This window comes from Typopeltis vanoorti, chromosome 2, assembly GCF_054136105.1.
Source record: "Typopeltis vanoorti isolate ZY-2024b chromosome 2, IOZ_Tvanoo_1.0, whole genome shotgun sequence".
Lineage (NCBI taxonomy): Eukaryota > Metazoa > Arthropoda > Arachnida > Uropygi > Thelyphonidae > Typopeltis > Typopeltis vanoorti.
The window spans coordinates 70,515,126-70,532,500 of record NC_143550.1 but is presented as its reverse complement, the minus strand read 5'-3'; the positions used below and the strand labels follow the sequence as shown (position 1 = coordinate 70,532,500).

The 17,375-nt window shown below is 36.7% G+C and overlaps 1 protein-coding gene across 1 annotated transcript in view; it reads right to left on the bottom strand.

Moving 5' to 3' along the window:
- LOC150109150 (uncharacterized) overlaps positions 1-16,627 on the bottom strand; it is a 20,794-nt gene extending 4,167 nt beyond the window's left edge. Inside the window, exons 1-3 of the mRNA XM_090405834.1 lie at positions 16,477-16,627; positions 11,689-11,753; positions 1,495-1,623 (exon numbers count right to left, since the gene is read on the bottom strand). Of these exons, the coding sequence (XP_090261960.1) occupies positions 1,495-1,623; positions 11,689-11,753; positions 16,477-16,567 (285 nt within the window). The 5' untranslated portion in view covers positions 16,568-16,627. The remainder of the gene's footprint in view (positions 1-1,494; positions 1,624-11,688; positions 11,754-16,476) is intronic.
- Positions 16,628-17,375: the final 748 nt, after the last annotated feature.

Sequence of the window (17,375 nt, the reverse complement as noted above, 5' to 3'; positions counted from 1 at the left end):
ACTGGATCGATGAGTCGATTTTATTTACAGAGAGAGAGAGAGAGAGAGAGAGAGAAGCAGTGAAGTCAGTAAGTGCTATGTTTGGACGTAAATAAAAGTTCTAATGTAAGTAGAAATTTTGCCGTTTTAAATAAATAAAAGAATTTGTCGAATGTATAAACCAAGCTGGTTAACTGCTTTTAGAATCAGATACTTTGTGAAAATGCAATACTCTGGGAATTATTAGTGACTATTCATGTGATTGTTATGACGATAAATGGATAAAGGATAATGCCATTGCCATTCAGTGAAATGCCTAAACAAAGCATGGAATGTATTAAGGTCATATCCTAAAATGAAATAAAGAGCATAAATTAGCTCCAGGAACCATCCTCATATGATCAAGAAGGTACTCTTTCTGATGTTGTCTATTTCATGAATCATATAAAGAAGAGATAGTTACAGTAATAATAAGAAAGAATCGGATAATAACAGATTCTTTCTTATTATCACTGTAAGAAGAAAGAATCTGATAACAACAACAACAACACAAATAATAATAAATCAACTGACAATGAAAGAAATTTTATGAAGTGGAAACCAAGGTATGGACGGACAACATTAGATTTCAGAATAAACACACACACGCACGCACGCACACACACGCACACACACACAAATCCTTGCTCAAAGCATGAAATGTATTAAGGTCATATCCTAAAATGAAATAAAGAGCATAAATTAGCTCCAGGAACCATCCTCATATGATCAAGAAGGTGCTCTTTCTGATGTTGTCTAGCACTATACTACGGATAGATAAAATAAATAAATAAAAAGCACGCTTCTTTGCACACTGACCTTGCAAAGTCTCGTTATACTTCTGAAAGAAACTGCAATTTGGATTACCAGAAAAGATAATCATTCCTGATCTAAGAAAGGCAACATCGTTTTAATATTATAAGGATGTTTCTTGGTGACTTTCTGTCATATGGTGACGGCTGATCAGTTACAGTAGGACATTTGTTGCGAACGCCCTGGGTTGTTGTGACGATATTGTTTCAATCATGGTGTACGATAAGGATGGATTTGCATACCGTCAACCGTACATGCGATTATTACGGAGTTGTTCTGGATCAAGCTACCGCACAGAAATAATCTTGCGATCAATAATTTTCCCCTCTTCGGACCGTTGAGAGTGCAGTTGGCTAGCAAGTGATTTGCAGCAAACTGTTGATTCCTGGTTAAGGATAAAGACAACAATGTTTTAGATGCCAGTGTAGGACAAATGTATATAGCGATGTCTATCAAAGTCCACTTATACGTCATGCATTCATTTTTAGGATAAAGTCCTTCGCTTAACTCTTTTTTTACGTCTTATTTTTAATATTTTTTTGAAACGCCCTCATATCAGAAAAAAAAAAGTTCTATCTGAAACATATGATTTATTTCCTAAAATTGAAAACTGCATTTAGATATTTAGACAAACTATTCTGTCTTACACATAAAAATACTTACAACGCTAAATTTGTTTTCGTTGCATATGTAAGCCATATCGTCTGCTTTGGTTCGATCACAGTCAGTTCTTTTTTTTTCAGTAGCCTCACAAGCCTCCTTTAAACACTCCCCGTAGCTTTTTTGGCAACCCTAAAAATAAATAAATAAAATAAAGATAATGCCAGGGTATTTTTTCGTTTGAATAACATCCAGATTACAATAAGAAATTTCTAATATTTCACTAAACTGCTTTGGTAGTTTGACCTACTACCGTGAAAACCAAAGCGGATTAAAAAAAATATATATCTTAGTCTTTCAGCTTATGAAAGGATTTGAAGATATTTCCACTGGTTAATATTTGTAGTTTGATGCCTCCGACTGAGAGCGCATCTAGAGTAACTGTCGTGACGTTCTATTTTCAAGTTATGTTCTAAATCCGCCATCTTGGTCCAAGTCACTCTTATCAATATAACAACTAATTGCAAATTGATCACCGATCCAAAAGTAGAGAAATTTATAATTATACTGCGCCACCCTATTTTTAGATTAGTCTATACAAAATAGTAGGATCAATTTTTAATTAAGTTAGCAGTCTCCTCATTTATTTAGGCCGAATTATTTACTATTCCACTTGGGGTTCCTGCAAGAATCGAATATTTATGAACGGTGCAATAAAAGGGAATTCAGGCAAACACAATATTTAGATTAACAAAGTAAAACATTTAATATATGATATATATAACAAATACAAGAATTCTGCTTTAAAATGAAACAATACAATCAACTTAATACATCTTGCTAAGTCACTCATGCCATTCAATGTTCTAAACTTTCACATACAATTCACAGTTTCAAAATCACAAGCTTTCTTAACTCAAGTTAGTAAAACGAAACTTCTTATTTAAACAGTCTCCAAATATCTATCAGCTGTATTTAATGTTTAAAATTCACAGGAAGCACTAATCAAGGTAGACAATATTCCAAGCAATCTTATTTCGGACTTTGAACTTCGAAGATATGTTAATGTTAGAATAAACAAACAAGTATGACTACTCTTACCAGATACAATCTTCAATACATCAATTAATTGTGAGCACACTTATGAATTAACTTATTTACGTTAGCGGAACACATTAATAAAAATTCTCCAACGATTTAACTGAACTACTGTTAATTGCGCTTCACTACTCAAAAAAAAAAAAAAAAAAAACACATTAATAAGGCACTGATATCTTTCCTTGTTTACTTTTCTCCAACTAGTTAAGTTCATTATATTCTTCTCAGGGCAACATAGAATTAAGACGTAATCCTAGACTAACTGGAACTAATCAGAATTTTTGCATTGAATGTCCAGTTCTTTATTTATCCGGTTACGTCATTAATTTTCCTTTACAACACAGCTGACTTCACTTGCAGCTAAGTATATGATTCACTATGTTCTGGCTCACTTCTAAACACTATTCTCATGAATTTCTGCCCTAGAGAACTTATAATTTTCTTCCACTTCCTTTGCTTGTATCCTACCTTCCTTTCCGCTCCGCAAAAACTTCCTCTCTTCTCTCTAATTAAAAATCTTCTATTATTTTTCTTCTCCTTTCAGTCCCAAGGTCACGCTCTCTTCGACTCGTGCTTGTTTATTTCCTGCGTCTCCATGACAACAAATGAACGCAAACATTTCGCTAATGTAATACAATACTCTACTACTACATGAGTGATTACATAACGTTAAATTTTCACAAAAAAGAATAAACAGAATATTTGAGCTACTTAATCAGCTTTTTCATTACGTATAGAATTAATTATAATATTACTTTTCGTTACATCATATATATTTTAGTTATCATAAATTCTGCACATATTATTGCTTAATAAATTAATAGTAGGTTAAGTTTAGAATAAATATTTAAATAGTAATTCCTAAATTAAGGAATAATAAATAATTTTTATACAAATCATGATTAATACATGATAAACAATGTTAAATGTGAATGAGAAAAAATAAATTACACAACGTAGTTTCATTCACAATTTAACATAACAACTGATGCTTTTGTTACTATTATTATTATTATTATTTATATTATATGAAGCAAGTTTAAATCACAATATAGTCATTCAGAATCATATCAGTAATTCTAAAGGCAAAGCTATTATGTATGCTTGTTCTGAGGACAGCTAACCAACTGATCGGGTACCAACTGTAAAACTTCAATCAAATTATCTCTCATATCATAATGTTAGTCATTAACCAATCATATACTATCACATCATAATATTAAGATTTATTCCTTCTGTTAGATTGTGATAGAGTGGAAATTTATGTATTCCTATCTTATCACAGTCTAACATGCTTTTTTCAAACAAAAGAGTGAGATAAATACAGTAAAAATACAGTAATGTAGAATAAGTATTATGTATATATAAATCAAGTACGTTCTGTTATGAAAAGGTTAATTAAGTATGTATTTTGTTCCATTTGCGAACATGTTTAATTTAGTATTGAAAATGTAAAGCATTACCAGAGCTTTAGAAATTAACCTGTGCAAAAGGATTATAAAATGTAAGCACAAATCCAACGTTTGGGGGGGGGGGGTCAAGTCCAAAGGAAATCGCTCAGAGAACAGAACATCAACTACTCCTGGGTCAAAAACACAGACAAAGGGGTAAAGATACAACCTGAATCAGTCGCAGACTACCGCATGATTACAAAAATGCTGGACAACTCCATGCTGCCTTTTCACACATTTGCACTGGCCAGTGAAAAGAACCTTAAAGTGGTGCTCAGGGAGGTTGCCGAGGGAATCACGACCGACGAGGTCAATGCCGATCTCATCAACCAAGGCCTGACCCCAGTTAAAGTGAGCAGAATGCTAAGATCGGATAAAAAACCTATGCCACTAGTTCTGGTAGAGATATCAAACACGCAAAAAAGAATATACGAATTAAAAAATATATGTGGGCTCAAAATCACAACTGAGCCACTAAGAAGGAAGGCATCGGCAGGACAATGCCACAGATGCCAAACGTTTGGGTATGCCCAAAAGCTCTGCAAAGCACCCTACAGATGTCTAAAATGCGGCAAAGAACATCCGACCAGCACCTGCACCAAGCCAAAAACAACACCGGCATGCTGTGCTAACTGTGGAGGACCTCACCCTGCCAATTACAAGCGGTGCATGTCCCACCCAAGAAATCGTGGGATAACAAAAACTAGCCTCAGACCCCCTCCCGGTAACAACTCCACTACCAAGCAGGCAACTCACCCCTCGTCTCAGTTCACACCAACAACACAGCCAACCAACATGACAAAAACGTATGCTGAGGCTGCACGACCTAAGAACCCCACATCCTACGAACAGCGAGGCTCCAACTTAGAAAAAACCTTAACTGCCTCGCTTGCCACCATGCTGCAGGAATTTAGCATGACAAGCCCCTCACCTTCCGCCAGAAAGAGAGTCCTACAAGGAACACAAACCATCCTAACAGCCCTCTGTCATGAATAGAAAACACAAACCAAACTCACTAAAGATTGTAGCTTGGAATGCAAATGGAATAACAAATAAATCCTATAACTCCAAGAATTTGCATCCAGATACAAACCTGACATCATTCTAGTCAACGAGACTCACCTCAGACCAGCAAATAACCCAAGACTCCGAGGCTTTATCATGTACAGAAAGGATCGACTTGGTGCAAAAGGAGGAGGCACTGCTGTCTACATAAAAAGTTACTTAAACCATAACACAGTAACTGACCTCCCAACTAAGAACCTAGAGGTGACAGGAGTGGAGGTACACACCAGCAACGCAGGCAGTCTAAAGATCTACGCAGCGTACAACCCACCTGGAATCCCACTACTCATATCTGACCTAGACTCTATCCTCGGATCCAAAGACTCCATAATCTTAGCAGGAGATCTCAACTCCAAGCATACAGCCTGGTTTAGCTCATCCATTAACACCAAAGGACACATTTTATACAACTATGCAATGCACAACTCTGCCATTGTGGTTGGACCTACTGAGCCCACTCACCACAGCCCAACAGGAAGATCAGATGTTTTGGACATCGTAATACTTAAAAACATCCCATGGACATCGTAATACTTAAAAACATCCCATACCAATACCAACTAGAAACAATAGAAGAACTTTCATCAGACCACAACCCCATTCAGCTCAGGCTAGGCAATCAAGAACAGTTCTCACCCCAGCACTCCTTTATAGCTTGGAACAAACTCGCAAAAACTCTACTAGAACACATTGGTCCACCACCCATCATACAGAAAAAAGAAGAAATAGATATAGCCATAATCAATCTAACAAGCCAAATGCAGAAAGCAATAGCCTCAGTAAAGCAAACCACTCTCCACCACACCACCAACAGGATCCCAGAAGAAATCATGGACCTGATTAGAACCAAGAACAAAGCAAGAAAGAGATATCACAACACTAGAGCACCACAGGACAAAACAACACTAAATAAACTCAACAGAAAAGTCAGAGAAGCTCTACAAAACCACCGAAATCAAGAATGGGAAACCAAATTAACCACACTCAACCCAGATGATCACTCCATATGGAAACTCTTAAAAATCCTACGCACCAAAGGGCAGCCCTTACCTCCTATACAAACCAAACAAGGAATAGTACACACAGACAAGGAAAAGGCAGAAGCCCTCATAGACAACCTGGAGGAGCAGTGCAGCCCATCGTACAAAAGTGTTAACATTAATTTCATCTATAAAGTTCATCGCCATGTCAGGAAAGCATTAAATCTCACTGATACCTCAGAACCCATCTCCCCCACTACCCCAAGGGAAATAACCAAAATCATAGCACAACTGAACAACAAAAAGGCTCCAGGCCCTGATGGCATCACCAACAGAACACTAAAGTTGCTTCCAAGAAAAGCAATAATACATATTGTTAATATAACAAACGCGATCATCAGATTTCAGCACATCCCGACAACCTGGAAAACAGCAGATATCATACCTATAAAAAAGGCAGGCAAGAATCCTCAACTTCCAGAAAGCTACAGACCCATTAGCCTCTTATCGAGTCTTGGAAAAGTCACTGAAAAGGTTATACTCACAAGGCTACAAGCAATCACTGACAAGCTCGGAATCATCCCAAACGAGCAATTCGGATTCCGCAGAGAACACTCCACAGCACAACAAATACACCGTCTGGTAGAATACATAGCAGGAGGCTTTAACTGGAATCTCCAGACAGCTGCAGTCGTCATCGACATAGCGAAGGCCTTTGATAAGGTATGGCATCAGGGACTTCTCTACAAACTTATACAATTTAACTTCCAATAAAACTAGTCAAACTAATTAAAGCATACCTAAGTGACAGACACATGCAAATCCAACTAAATGGAACAGTGCCATCCAAACGCAAGATCCGTGCAGGAGTGCCACAGGGTTCCCTCTTAGCACCTCTACTGTTCTCGAACTATACAGCTGATATCCCCCCAAACCCGAGAAACATCATTACAGCATTATATGCGGATGACACCGCGATACTTTCAAGATCTCGCAGCCCTCAGCTAGCAATTAGAAGGCTGCAAGGCAGCATCAACACACTAGAAACTTGGCTAACAGATTGGAGGATCCAGGTAAACCCCCTGAAAAGTTCTGCTGTGCTGTTCTCCAGAAGAAAAGTCACCAGCAAGGAAGACATCCAGCTCCACGGACTCAAGATCCCATGGGTAACAGAAGTAACGTATCTTGGTGTGAAACTGGATAGCAAACTGCTATTTAGTAATCACATTAAACTAACAGGAGTGAAGACATCCAGAGTAATTGCACAACTCTACCCCCTGATCAACCGCAAAAGCAAACTAGATGTAAGAAACAAGCTAACGCTGTACAAAACTGTAATTCGCCCAGTTATCACCTACGCCTCTCCAGCATGGAGTCATACCTCAGAAACCAACATACAAAAACTACAAAGAATCCAGAACAAGTGCCTAAGAATGATCCTAGATGCCCCATGGTACATAAGAAACTCCCAGATCCACCGAGAAGTAAACATCCCTTACATCCGCTCGCATCTCCACGACTTAGCTGAGAAATTCTTTTCCAAGGCAACCCTGCACTCAAATCCACTGATCAAACAAGCCAACAACTACAGTGAAGCAATACACTGCAAATACAGAAGACCAAAATCTATTCTACTACACACCGAACATCACTAACTTCAGGCCCCAAGAGGGCGAGCAGGTAGCTCAATAATACCTCATTCACAGTATCACTTACAGAGATAAAGGGGAAAAAGAAAAGCATTTTTGCTTCACCCATCCAGTCAGTAACGTTATGCGAGACAAGGTTTTTTTCTCCCTGGATTTCCTGGTTTTCGTGTTGTAGCGTGGGGTGCGAGTGGCCTAGATGTCGAAGGACGGGACCCGATAGGCAGCTACGGTCTTGGCGGCCGTGTTCTCCGTGGAACGAAGTCTGGCAAAGTCCACAGAAGGCTATTTCCTGTGAACCTCTGAAGCTCTAAAGAACCAAAGGCGAACATAAGTAAACTTTATTCGTGTTTAACAGAATATGTGCCAAGTTAACATGTTAAGGAAAAGGAACATTAATGATATTGGATGAGATTATATTGATAGGACTTAAGAAGGATATTGAAATTATGTTTATTATCTGTCGTTGTGTTAATGTTCGCCTTTATATTGAATGAAATTAAGGATATGTTTAGAGTAAAGAATTGGCATAATATTAAGAGATTGTGAAAGATATGAATGTTATCTTGTGTAGTCTGAGAGAGCTACGGAGCCTTAGATTGATTGTGAAAATAGTACATGAATAACGCATTAGCGAAGGTTAATATAATTCATACTTTAGGAAGCTACTGTATATTAATTTATATGTGTAACAGTAGTGTTTGAATTTTATATACCTTGTCTGAAACTCCCTTAAGATGGGATTCATTTTAGTGTTCTTATATGTATCAACCTTTGAGTATAATAAACCTTGCTTTTGATTCTAACAAAGACTTTCTGTGATTTCTGGAATCCGATGCACCGCTTATAAAAATATTAATGCGAACCTATGCGGGATATTTGAAAAGGGTATATTTTGGCCACGTCTGCAGAGTTAATTGGTATCATTAAGTACTGTCCTGAGATTACCTCTTGGTTGTTAATATTAATTAATCTAATAGCGCTAAGTGGCGCAGTGAAACAAATAAATTTCTTGGCGTTTTAAGAGAGGTAAATCTCTGGTACTGCCTCGATCTCGAGGAATTTCCATTGTCCCTCAGAGGTACCACGTGTTACCCGCCAGAGTGCATTACGGAGATATAGTAAGAGGTTAAAGTAGTTGTATTTGAGAAGAAAGGTTACAACATAAATGGCGCAGCAGATAGGATAGTTATAGCGTAAAAAACAAGAAAAGCAAATACAACACTTCCATCTCTTCAGAAAACAGTAGAACCCCTCAACGACTTTGCTGCCACCAGAACACAGTGATTAATAGGATCTCAAGAACCCACATGTTAAAATGTGGCAGGACTTTCTGATGTTCTTGACATAGCGAAACTATAAAAAATATGAAATAAGTGCGATGGACGACCTTAGCTTTGACCATAACCCGGTTTTTATTCCAACTGGGCTTACAATGCGAATATCCCAGATCGGGTGCCAACTGTCGACTGGACAAAATTCTAGCCATCGACTCAAAGGAAAGAATTGACTATTCAATTTCGATCTTAGAAAAACAGATAATAACTGCATTAACAACTGACACAACGAATGTGTCACCCACAAACTCCGGACGAAATTAAAAAAAAAAACAAAACTGATCCATGAAAAGAACAGAGTCAGGCACAAGAACCACAGGACACTAGCCCCAGAATACGAAAACCTCTCAATAAGGCTACAAAAGAAGTGCTTATAAACTATCGAAATGAACAATTGGAGAAAAAACTTCAGTTCTTAAACACAGAGGACCAGACGCTCTGGAAAATGACCAAATCTCTAGGCAGACCGTAAATTTCACCCAACAATCCATGATGAACGTGGTCCGGTTTACCGTGACGGACAAAGTTAAAGCATTTGCCAACAACCTAGAGAAGTAGTGCAGTCTAAACCACACCCATTAGGATCTAGATTTCATTAGTAAAGTACACACTACACACCTGGGTACATTGTACGCTGAAACGCACAGGGTACATAAACTCGATTCAAATGACATCACCTACTGAGTGTATATCAAATCATCACTAAACTTAAGAATAGGAAAGCAAAAGGCCCAGATGGGATTTCTAATAAAATCATCAAGTGCTATATAAAGCTGTAATGCACATTGTTGCTATTATTAATGCAGTACTAAGATATCACTACTTCCCTGCACAATGGCAAGTAGCAGATGTAAATCTGAACATCTAGACCATGAAAAGCAGCACATTTTCCCTGAAACTAGCGCCCAATCAGCCTGCTGTCCTAAGATATCTTGTCTAGGAAAAATAGTTGAGATGATAATACTAATAAAGAATTAAATCTCATCCCCGATGAGCAAATTTGGATTCCAGAAGAACCACTCCACAGAACAACAAGTTCTCAGAGTTGTGGAAAACATCAGCGTAGGATTCAACTGGAAGGAGTACATAGGGGCGATTCGTCATGGACATTGCTAAACTATTCGACAAAATATGGCACAATGTGCTTCTTTTGAAACTCCTGTAGGTCACATTGCCACTAGGACTGGTCAAACTTGCCAAATCGTATCTCAGCGATAGCAGCAAATACTGCTATCCATCCTAGGCTGCAGTAAGCATAACCCCGCAAAACACAAACGTCCAAAAATCATACTGACAGGTAAGGATTATTTTTACTTAAATGCTTTAGTACACGTGTAAAGAAGGTGCGGAAGAAAATCATAAAATATGGTATCATCTCGTAGAAATGACTAATCCATATTCATTGAGTTTGAAATTGTGGACTTCGGCACCAATATGCAACTGAAACAAACATTTAAGTATTATTGGATGCACACTGTCAGCCACTTCCAGCAAATTGTATCATGTTCCAATCAGTTTCATTACTATAAGAAGACTACTGCGTGTCATGTTTCTAACCCCAAGTAGTATTGTGTACAGACGTAATTAACTGTATGTGTTCTACAGTCGATTATTTGAGTCGCAAGATTAAAAAAACTCAGTTTCTTCTAGGAATAAAAGCCCTACTCACTTGAAGTAAAAGAGCGACTTGCTCGAAAACTCGCAGAAAAAAAAAATTAGAAAATTTTCCCATCGACCGGCTAGTTCATCTTCAGACGAAAAATTCTCGCAGAGAATTTTTCGTCTGAAGATGGAATTCTAATGCAGGCCTTTGCAACCCAAAGACATGAAGTGATGCTACGAGTCTATGTGGGCATCGTTCTTTTGTTATGTTTTAAATATTCCCTTAGTTGCTTCCTGGGTAAATAAATATTTATTTATTATAGAGTATAATAAAGTACAGTGTAATATGCTCTTTGTAAAGCACACATGAAGTATTGGATATACCATATATATATATATATGTATATCACTCACGATAGGTTTGAGAACTTATCGCACATTAGTTCCGTGGGTGAGTTAAACATTAGAGCATCCAAAATCTTGACCACAAATTGAACTTTTTCAATTCACTGCAGACCTCCAATAAATATGCTTGTGGTTTCAAATTTGAGCCAGCTAGCATGTTTTTTGGAGATCTGTAGGATGGCAAGTGGTGTTTGCACACATCTGAATGCCTGTTGGGTCTAATCTGAAATGAAATGATTGCAAACACTACCTGCCATTTGTTCGTCGTTATTATCATGAGGAGTGGGGGGGCTGGAAAGTTCTAATACACCTAGAATAAAAATTAATTAATTTTGTCTTCTTATATATTCCAAATGAAAAAAAAAAATTCAATTTGATGAAACATTGGGGTTAAAGGGTTTTAAGATATGTTCTTTCTTGTGATTATATTGGTTGCTTTAATATCATTTTTGTTCTAGGTGTTTATCAGAACTTTCCAGACCCTCCCCCTTGTATGTATGTTCTTCGAATCCTGTCTTTATCTCTGTCTTTAATTCAATAATTAATCATGAATATTGAAACGCTAATAAGATTTTTTCCGCTGAAAATGCACATTAATACCGATATCTGAAAATGTAATATTTTTTTCTTTCTTTCTTTCCTTCAATCTTAGGTTTACAATTATTACACTTACCTCCTTATTTTCCGCTCTCGCCCATTGATCGTTGAGTACTTTCTGGAAAGAGTCCTTGCTACAATCTAAAGAACACAAAGAAACGTTTTAATAAATTATTTTTTAAAATGTTTTATGATAATCATCTATGAAATGTTGATGAATCCAGCATTAAATAACGCTTGTTGACCAAGTTATTCATTTTTCATCCTATTTCAGTATTCCGATCCGAATTAGAAATTTCACACAGGGAAATAAAAATCATCTACATCTTCAAGCTTTTTTTTTTAAATAATAATTTTTTATAATAAATTTTTGGAGAAGAGCCGCTCATCTGCTGCAACCCTCTTGCTAGAGGATGCTACCGGACGACGACGACGAAATTTTTTTAAATCAAAAATTATATTTGGCTTATTATTCGAATAGGTCATATATATGTTGTTGCCAGCCTGTAGAATCTCAATACTAGGCAAAGGCCTTCCCCATGTTGCTCCATTCGGCTCGATTTTGGGTTGTTCTCCACCAAGTTGGTCCTGCTGGTAGAAAAGTTAACTGCTGTTTCACTTGTTGCTCTTTCAATATTAAAAATTCATGAGGATAGAAAGCTATTGCTGAGATTCTTGCAAAATTATCCTCCTAAAGTATCTGCAATATCAGCAACAACACATCCATTATTTTACAAGGTAGGGAAAGCGGTGCATTCTATACTTACCTATCATTTTCCATATTTTATCCCATTCATTTTTGCACTGGTTGTTCGACTAATCGATTATGTAAATTGGATTCAAGACTGTTTTTGATTATGACATCTCACATAATGGCCTGAGCACATTTAAAGGTGGGCTATTAAATTCAATATGGTCGTATATCTACGAAATTTACTCCATGCCCTGTGCACATATTATTTGAATTGTACAAACAATTCCAAAGTGCATCTTAATAGTTCTCACTTGTAAATTGTGAATTTTTGAAAAATATTCAGACCTACACTGAAATAAGTATTTGCGTTGCAATAATCAAAACCTATAACCCATTTCCAGATACTTATTCCTTAGTTTTTTGTTTTGTTTTTTTTTTCACTGCTTAGCCCTTTTAACAAAGGCACACTATCGACTCACTCAGATCAAGAATCAGATTAAGAGATTTATTCAAATAATTTAATGCAAACCGGATTCCAAACATGCTTCCTATCATGCCTTGAGTTGAAAAGGCAACAAAAAGGCTTTAACTGGAATTTTTGTATAAGAATAATAATAATATTAAAAAAAAAATCAGCGCCTGTGGTGTCAGGTTGAAAACTGCGTTGCTCCTTCTAGATTACTTCATTACTTTCACCAGCGTGTGTATTTTCTTCAAATAAGTGGATTCAACATATCCAATTTGGCACCTTCTCGACATCTTATCCTTAATTGTTACTTTCATGTTTATCTAGTTAATTTTTCGCTTAGTGAAAGAAATGGATGGAAACGTTACAACTAAACACGGGAGAAGTCAATTGGAATTCTTCCTTTTTTTCCTCTCACTCACGCAAGCTGAAGATGGGGGGAGAAGGAATCTTTTCACTGAAAAACAAACAGAAATAAAATGGGACAACTCCTATACGAGAAGCAACCTGCACGATGCAGAAATCACTAGAAGAGAAATATTTCTAGGCAGGAACCATCTCTGACTCCTTCGAGGGAAAGAGATGAGAAAATCATCCTTCCCTCCTTCACAGAGGAAGGTGAAAGAGGGGAGGATGGGAAGAAACTCTATTCTGAAAAAAAAATAATAATAAAATAAAATAAAAGAGAAAAAATGAAAACTCCACTTACCCATCCTCTTGCATGAACTATGCAGGGAAAAAAAAAAAAAAACTTCTGTCTAGCCACATCGTGGGAAAGAGATATCATACCATTCCCACTCTCCTACAGAAACCTAGAGTTAAATTGGTTGGAACTACAGCAGAAGTAACTAAGGCAATGGACCCGTGACTTGTGTCTGCCAATTGCATACATTCCCAGGCAAGTTTTCTCTTTTGGTAAGAAAAATATTTCTGTCAGGAAAAACTTTGTGGCTGTCATATAAGACCGGATAGCTTACTTTCAATTGAAAAACTCGTATATAGGGAAGGGACACGGGGCTCAGGATTATCCAACCGAAATATTACAAATTCTAAATATTATGAAATATTACATTATCATCCACATTTTACACTTAGTTTAGAACATATAATTAGCATAGGACTGGTTGAGCTCTCATAATGAGGGATTAAGTACTATATAGGGATTAAGTACTAGTATTAAGCCCTATGACTGTAGCCTGTATGTACACGGGGACCGGTTTGCCTGCTTGTGAGATGAAAAACTCCAGATAAACTGGGGGGGGGGGAACCCTATCCACGCCCAAGACCGGCTAACATGGCTATGGCTGAGAAAGATCCTTAAGCTCCTCACATCGTCGACGCGAATTGAACCTATGACACTCCTTCCCGAGGCGATATGAAGAGCCATGACTAAACACAGGCGTTTGGAATTAACTGTGATACTCTCCTATATACTATTCAAATAAACAGAGGCTAGTTACTGCTGAAAATTTTGCGTTGATAATAATTTCATCATAAGAGAGGTAATAGGAAGAAAAAAAAAAGAAAAAAGAATTGCCAAACGTCAAGAAACACATTTAATTTTTGTGGACCTTTAAAAGATTTATTGTTCGATTTCCATTAGTCGACTCTGGAGTTCGACGAGGAAAATGAATCTAAGCGAGTAAATCATCAATTTAATTAAGAGATTATATAGAAGGTGCAGAGTAGCTGTTAATTGTGGAAGACCGGTATCAGCTGAGTTTGTAACATCTAAAGGTTTGAGACAAGGGTGTGGAATATCACCATCTTGTTTTAAGATATACCTTGATGTAATGCTGGCACGTTTTAATGCTTCATGTAGCTAGGGAAATTGAGATTAAAAACAGTGTCATTCATTGACTATTGTTTGCTGACGATGAAGTGATAATTGCTCAAGATCAGGATGACATTGACTTTATGATGAGGAAAATGGTTGATGCTTACGTCTTAAAGTAAATTTTACCAAGACAAAATATTTGATATTTGGTGAAGGCAGAGAATTAGATTTTCTAGTTAGTAAAGGTAAGGCAGTAGATGATTTCAGATACTTAGAATCTATTATTTATAAGTCAGAAAGATGTAGATAATGTCAATCAAGCCCGTAATGCTATAAGCAACTAAATGGTGTGCTATGGATTCGAGACATTCGGCAGAAAATCAAGAAGATGATACTCTAAATGACAGTAGAGTGTTCTCATCTGTGGGGAAGAAGATTGACATTGAATGCAAAGAAGAAAAGTCATATAAGAGCTGTAGAGATGAATGGCTTACGACGGCTTATGTGTATATCTCGTCTCCAGAGAATTCGGAATGAGACCATCATGGAGACCTGGAATTTGCAAGAAAATATGATGGACCGCCTGGAATGTCGATCGAGTGATGAACTGATCACACCAGGAAGACAGAAGAGAAGACAGCCTCGATTTACATGGCAGAATAGATGCAAAAGGGGGGGGGGGTTGCAAGGAGGTTCCCGAATGACCATTCACAGTGGAGCGGGAGATTACAAGTCAACCGCTGAATAGCAGAAATGCTTTAAAATTAAAAGTGAAAAAAAAAGAAAAAAGAAAGAAGTAAGTACTGTCCTAGATACAAGGGTGCAGTGAAGGCTACTGCAGTATTCTTCCATTTTCATAGTGCATCTTTCTCAATTATTCTGAAATACTTTAGTTACTATAGTTAATGTGCATATATGAGTCCTTGTTTCCCAATCGATTTGAATATGATATGACTAACATGCTGCTAAAGTCGCTTTTTTTTAAAATACCTCACTGTATACAATATATTAATTAGATAAGCCATTCATATTCTCCTACAAAGAAAGTAGCTCTGTAAGTGATACTCCTGCTGAGTATACTTAGTTTGCTAGTATGTATACTGAGTTTCTCGCTGATTAGTTGGGCATACATCTCCCTGGCTACTTTCCTCCTGTGATCATCCAGAAATAAACACAAACAAGGTTCCAACAGTAGTCCCGGAAGATCTTTAAAAGTAAGTGATGTTCAAGATTACTGAATTAAAAAGATTCGGTTTTGAAATCGACTTACATATAAAAGGATTTTTGTTTTAAGGAAATATGAAACATCAGCACAATAAATTCTTGTATTAAATAAATGAATTTAGATTTTTTTCTCCGAAAGCCTGAGAAACACTCCATAACAAAAGCAGAATTCAAAGTTATATAACTATCACCTAAAATAAGAAGATAGAAATTCAGCAGAATAATCCAACTAATTCACGAATATTGGATTAAAGTTCTTTAAACGAACTACGTTTGCTATTTAGAATGAACTGAACTGAGATGAGCAGACTGGGTTGCCTATTGCTTAAACTTAAATAGAATGTTGGTTGTTCTACACAGGAGTCGAAGAAAGCGAATCCCGGGGAAAATATTCTACCTAAAGCATCGTTAGTTGAATGTAAGTTTTTATATGGATGTCGAAAGGAAGTGAAGGAATTTGATGTTTGCAGTTTCCATCCATCAGACACCAAACAGCATATTGATTTTTCAACAGGCTATTACTAATTGAATTCACGACGACAACTAATAACGTCACGGTGTTTTCCGTTTGGTTAATATCAGTACCAGAATGAAATATAGTAGATATTATCATACGTAAAGTCGTGTACTACCAGAATATTTACAGTATTATCTCCTTTTAGTTGGATGTATAAATATATAATAAATACAGGATCTAACTTACCACAGATCATTTCTTCGGTTTTGCTCTTCCCTTCATTTGATACAAAAAATAAACTCACACAGAAAGCTAATGCCATCAATAAACGAGCCATTTCTTTGCTTCGGTTGCTTTTTTTCCTTCGACTTAGATTTTACTTCCAGTCGTTGCTCGATATTTCTTTAAAGGCAGTCTGCCTTATATATATATTTGAAGAATAATGTAGACTGCTGCACGTGATTTAAAATATTTAAACAGATGTGCGTAACTGCGTGAGCACACACACATACACGCGCAGCGATTTCAGAAATACCAGTACTAGTATTTTTAAAATACCACGTGCAAATCTTATAGCGCTCAAATAATGACGTCGTTCGCGAAATGTTGATTGAAAGGATTTTTTTGCATTTTTCATTATTACCATTAGTAACATTTTAGTAGACCAAGGCTGAAAAGCTTCCAGCTAGGTGAAATATATGCAGTTATTTTTGCTATATTTTGGCTAAAGAATATTAATTTTTGTTTAGCTAAAATATAGTTAAACTCTTTGGGGAATAAAAGGCGTTAATGGAATTATTTTATAACACCTAGAAATTAATAGCACACCTTTAAGATAAGAAATAAACTAAGCGTTTATAATGGATCCATAGGATTGCTCAATTTTATCTTTGAGTTTCATGTTTCTAAGTTTTTGTGTCAGAATGTAGTGGCTTTCGACTTTAAACCATGTCATTCAGATAGCGTGATAGGTAAAAGTTCTGGGAAAATGCCACAAATTTAGTCGATCGTCGGTGTGGAAATTGTGCGTCAAGAGTTCTGACATCGCGATGAAAAATGTGGTGGTGTCTCAATCTCGCTGATATAAATTTTTCTTATCCATGTATACATCTGGTTAAGAACAGGCACAATTCATATTTTTAGTA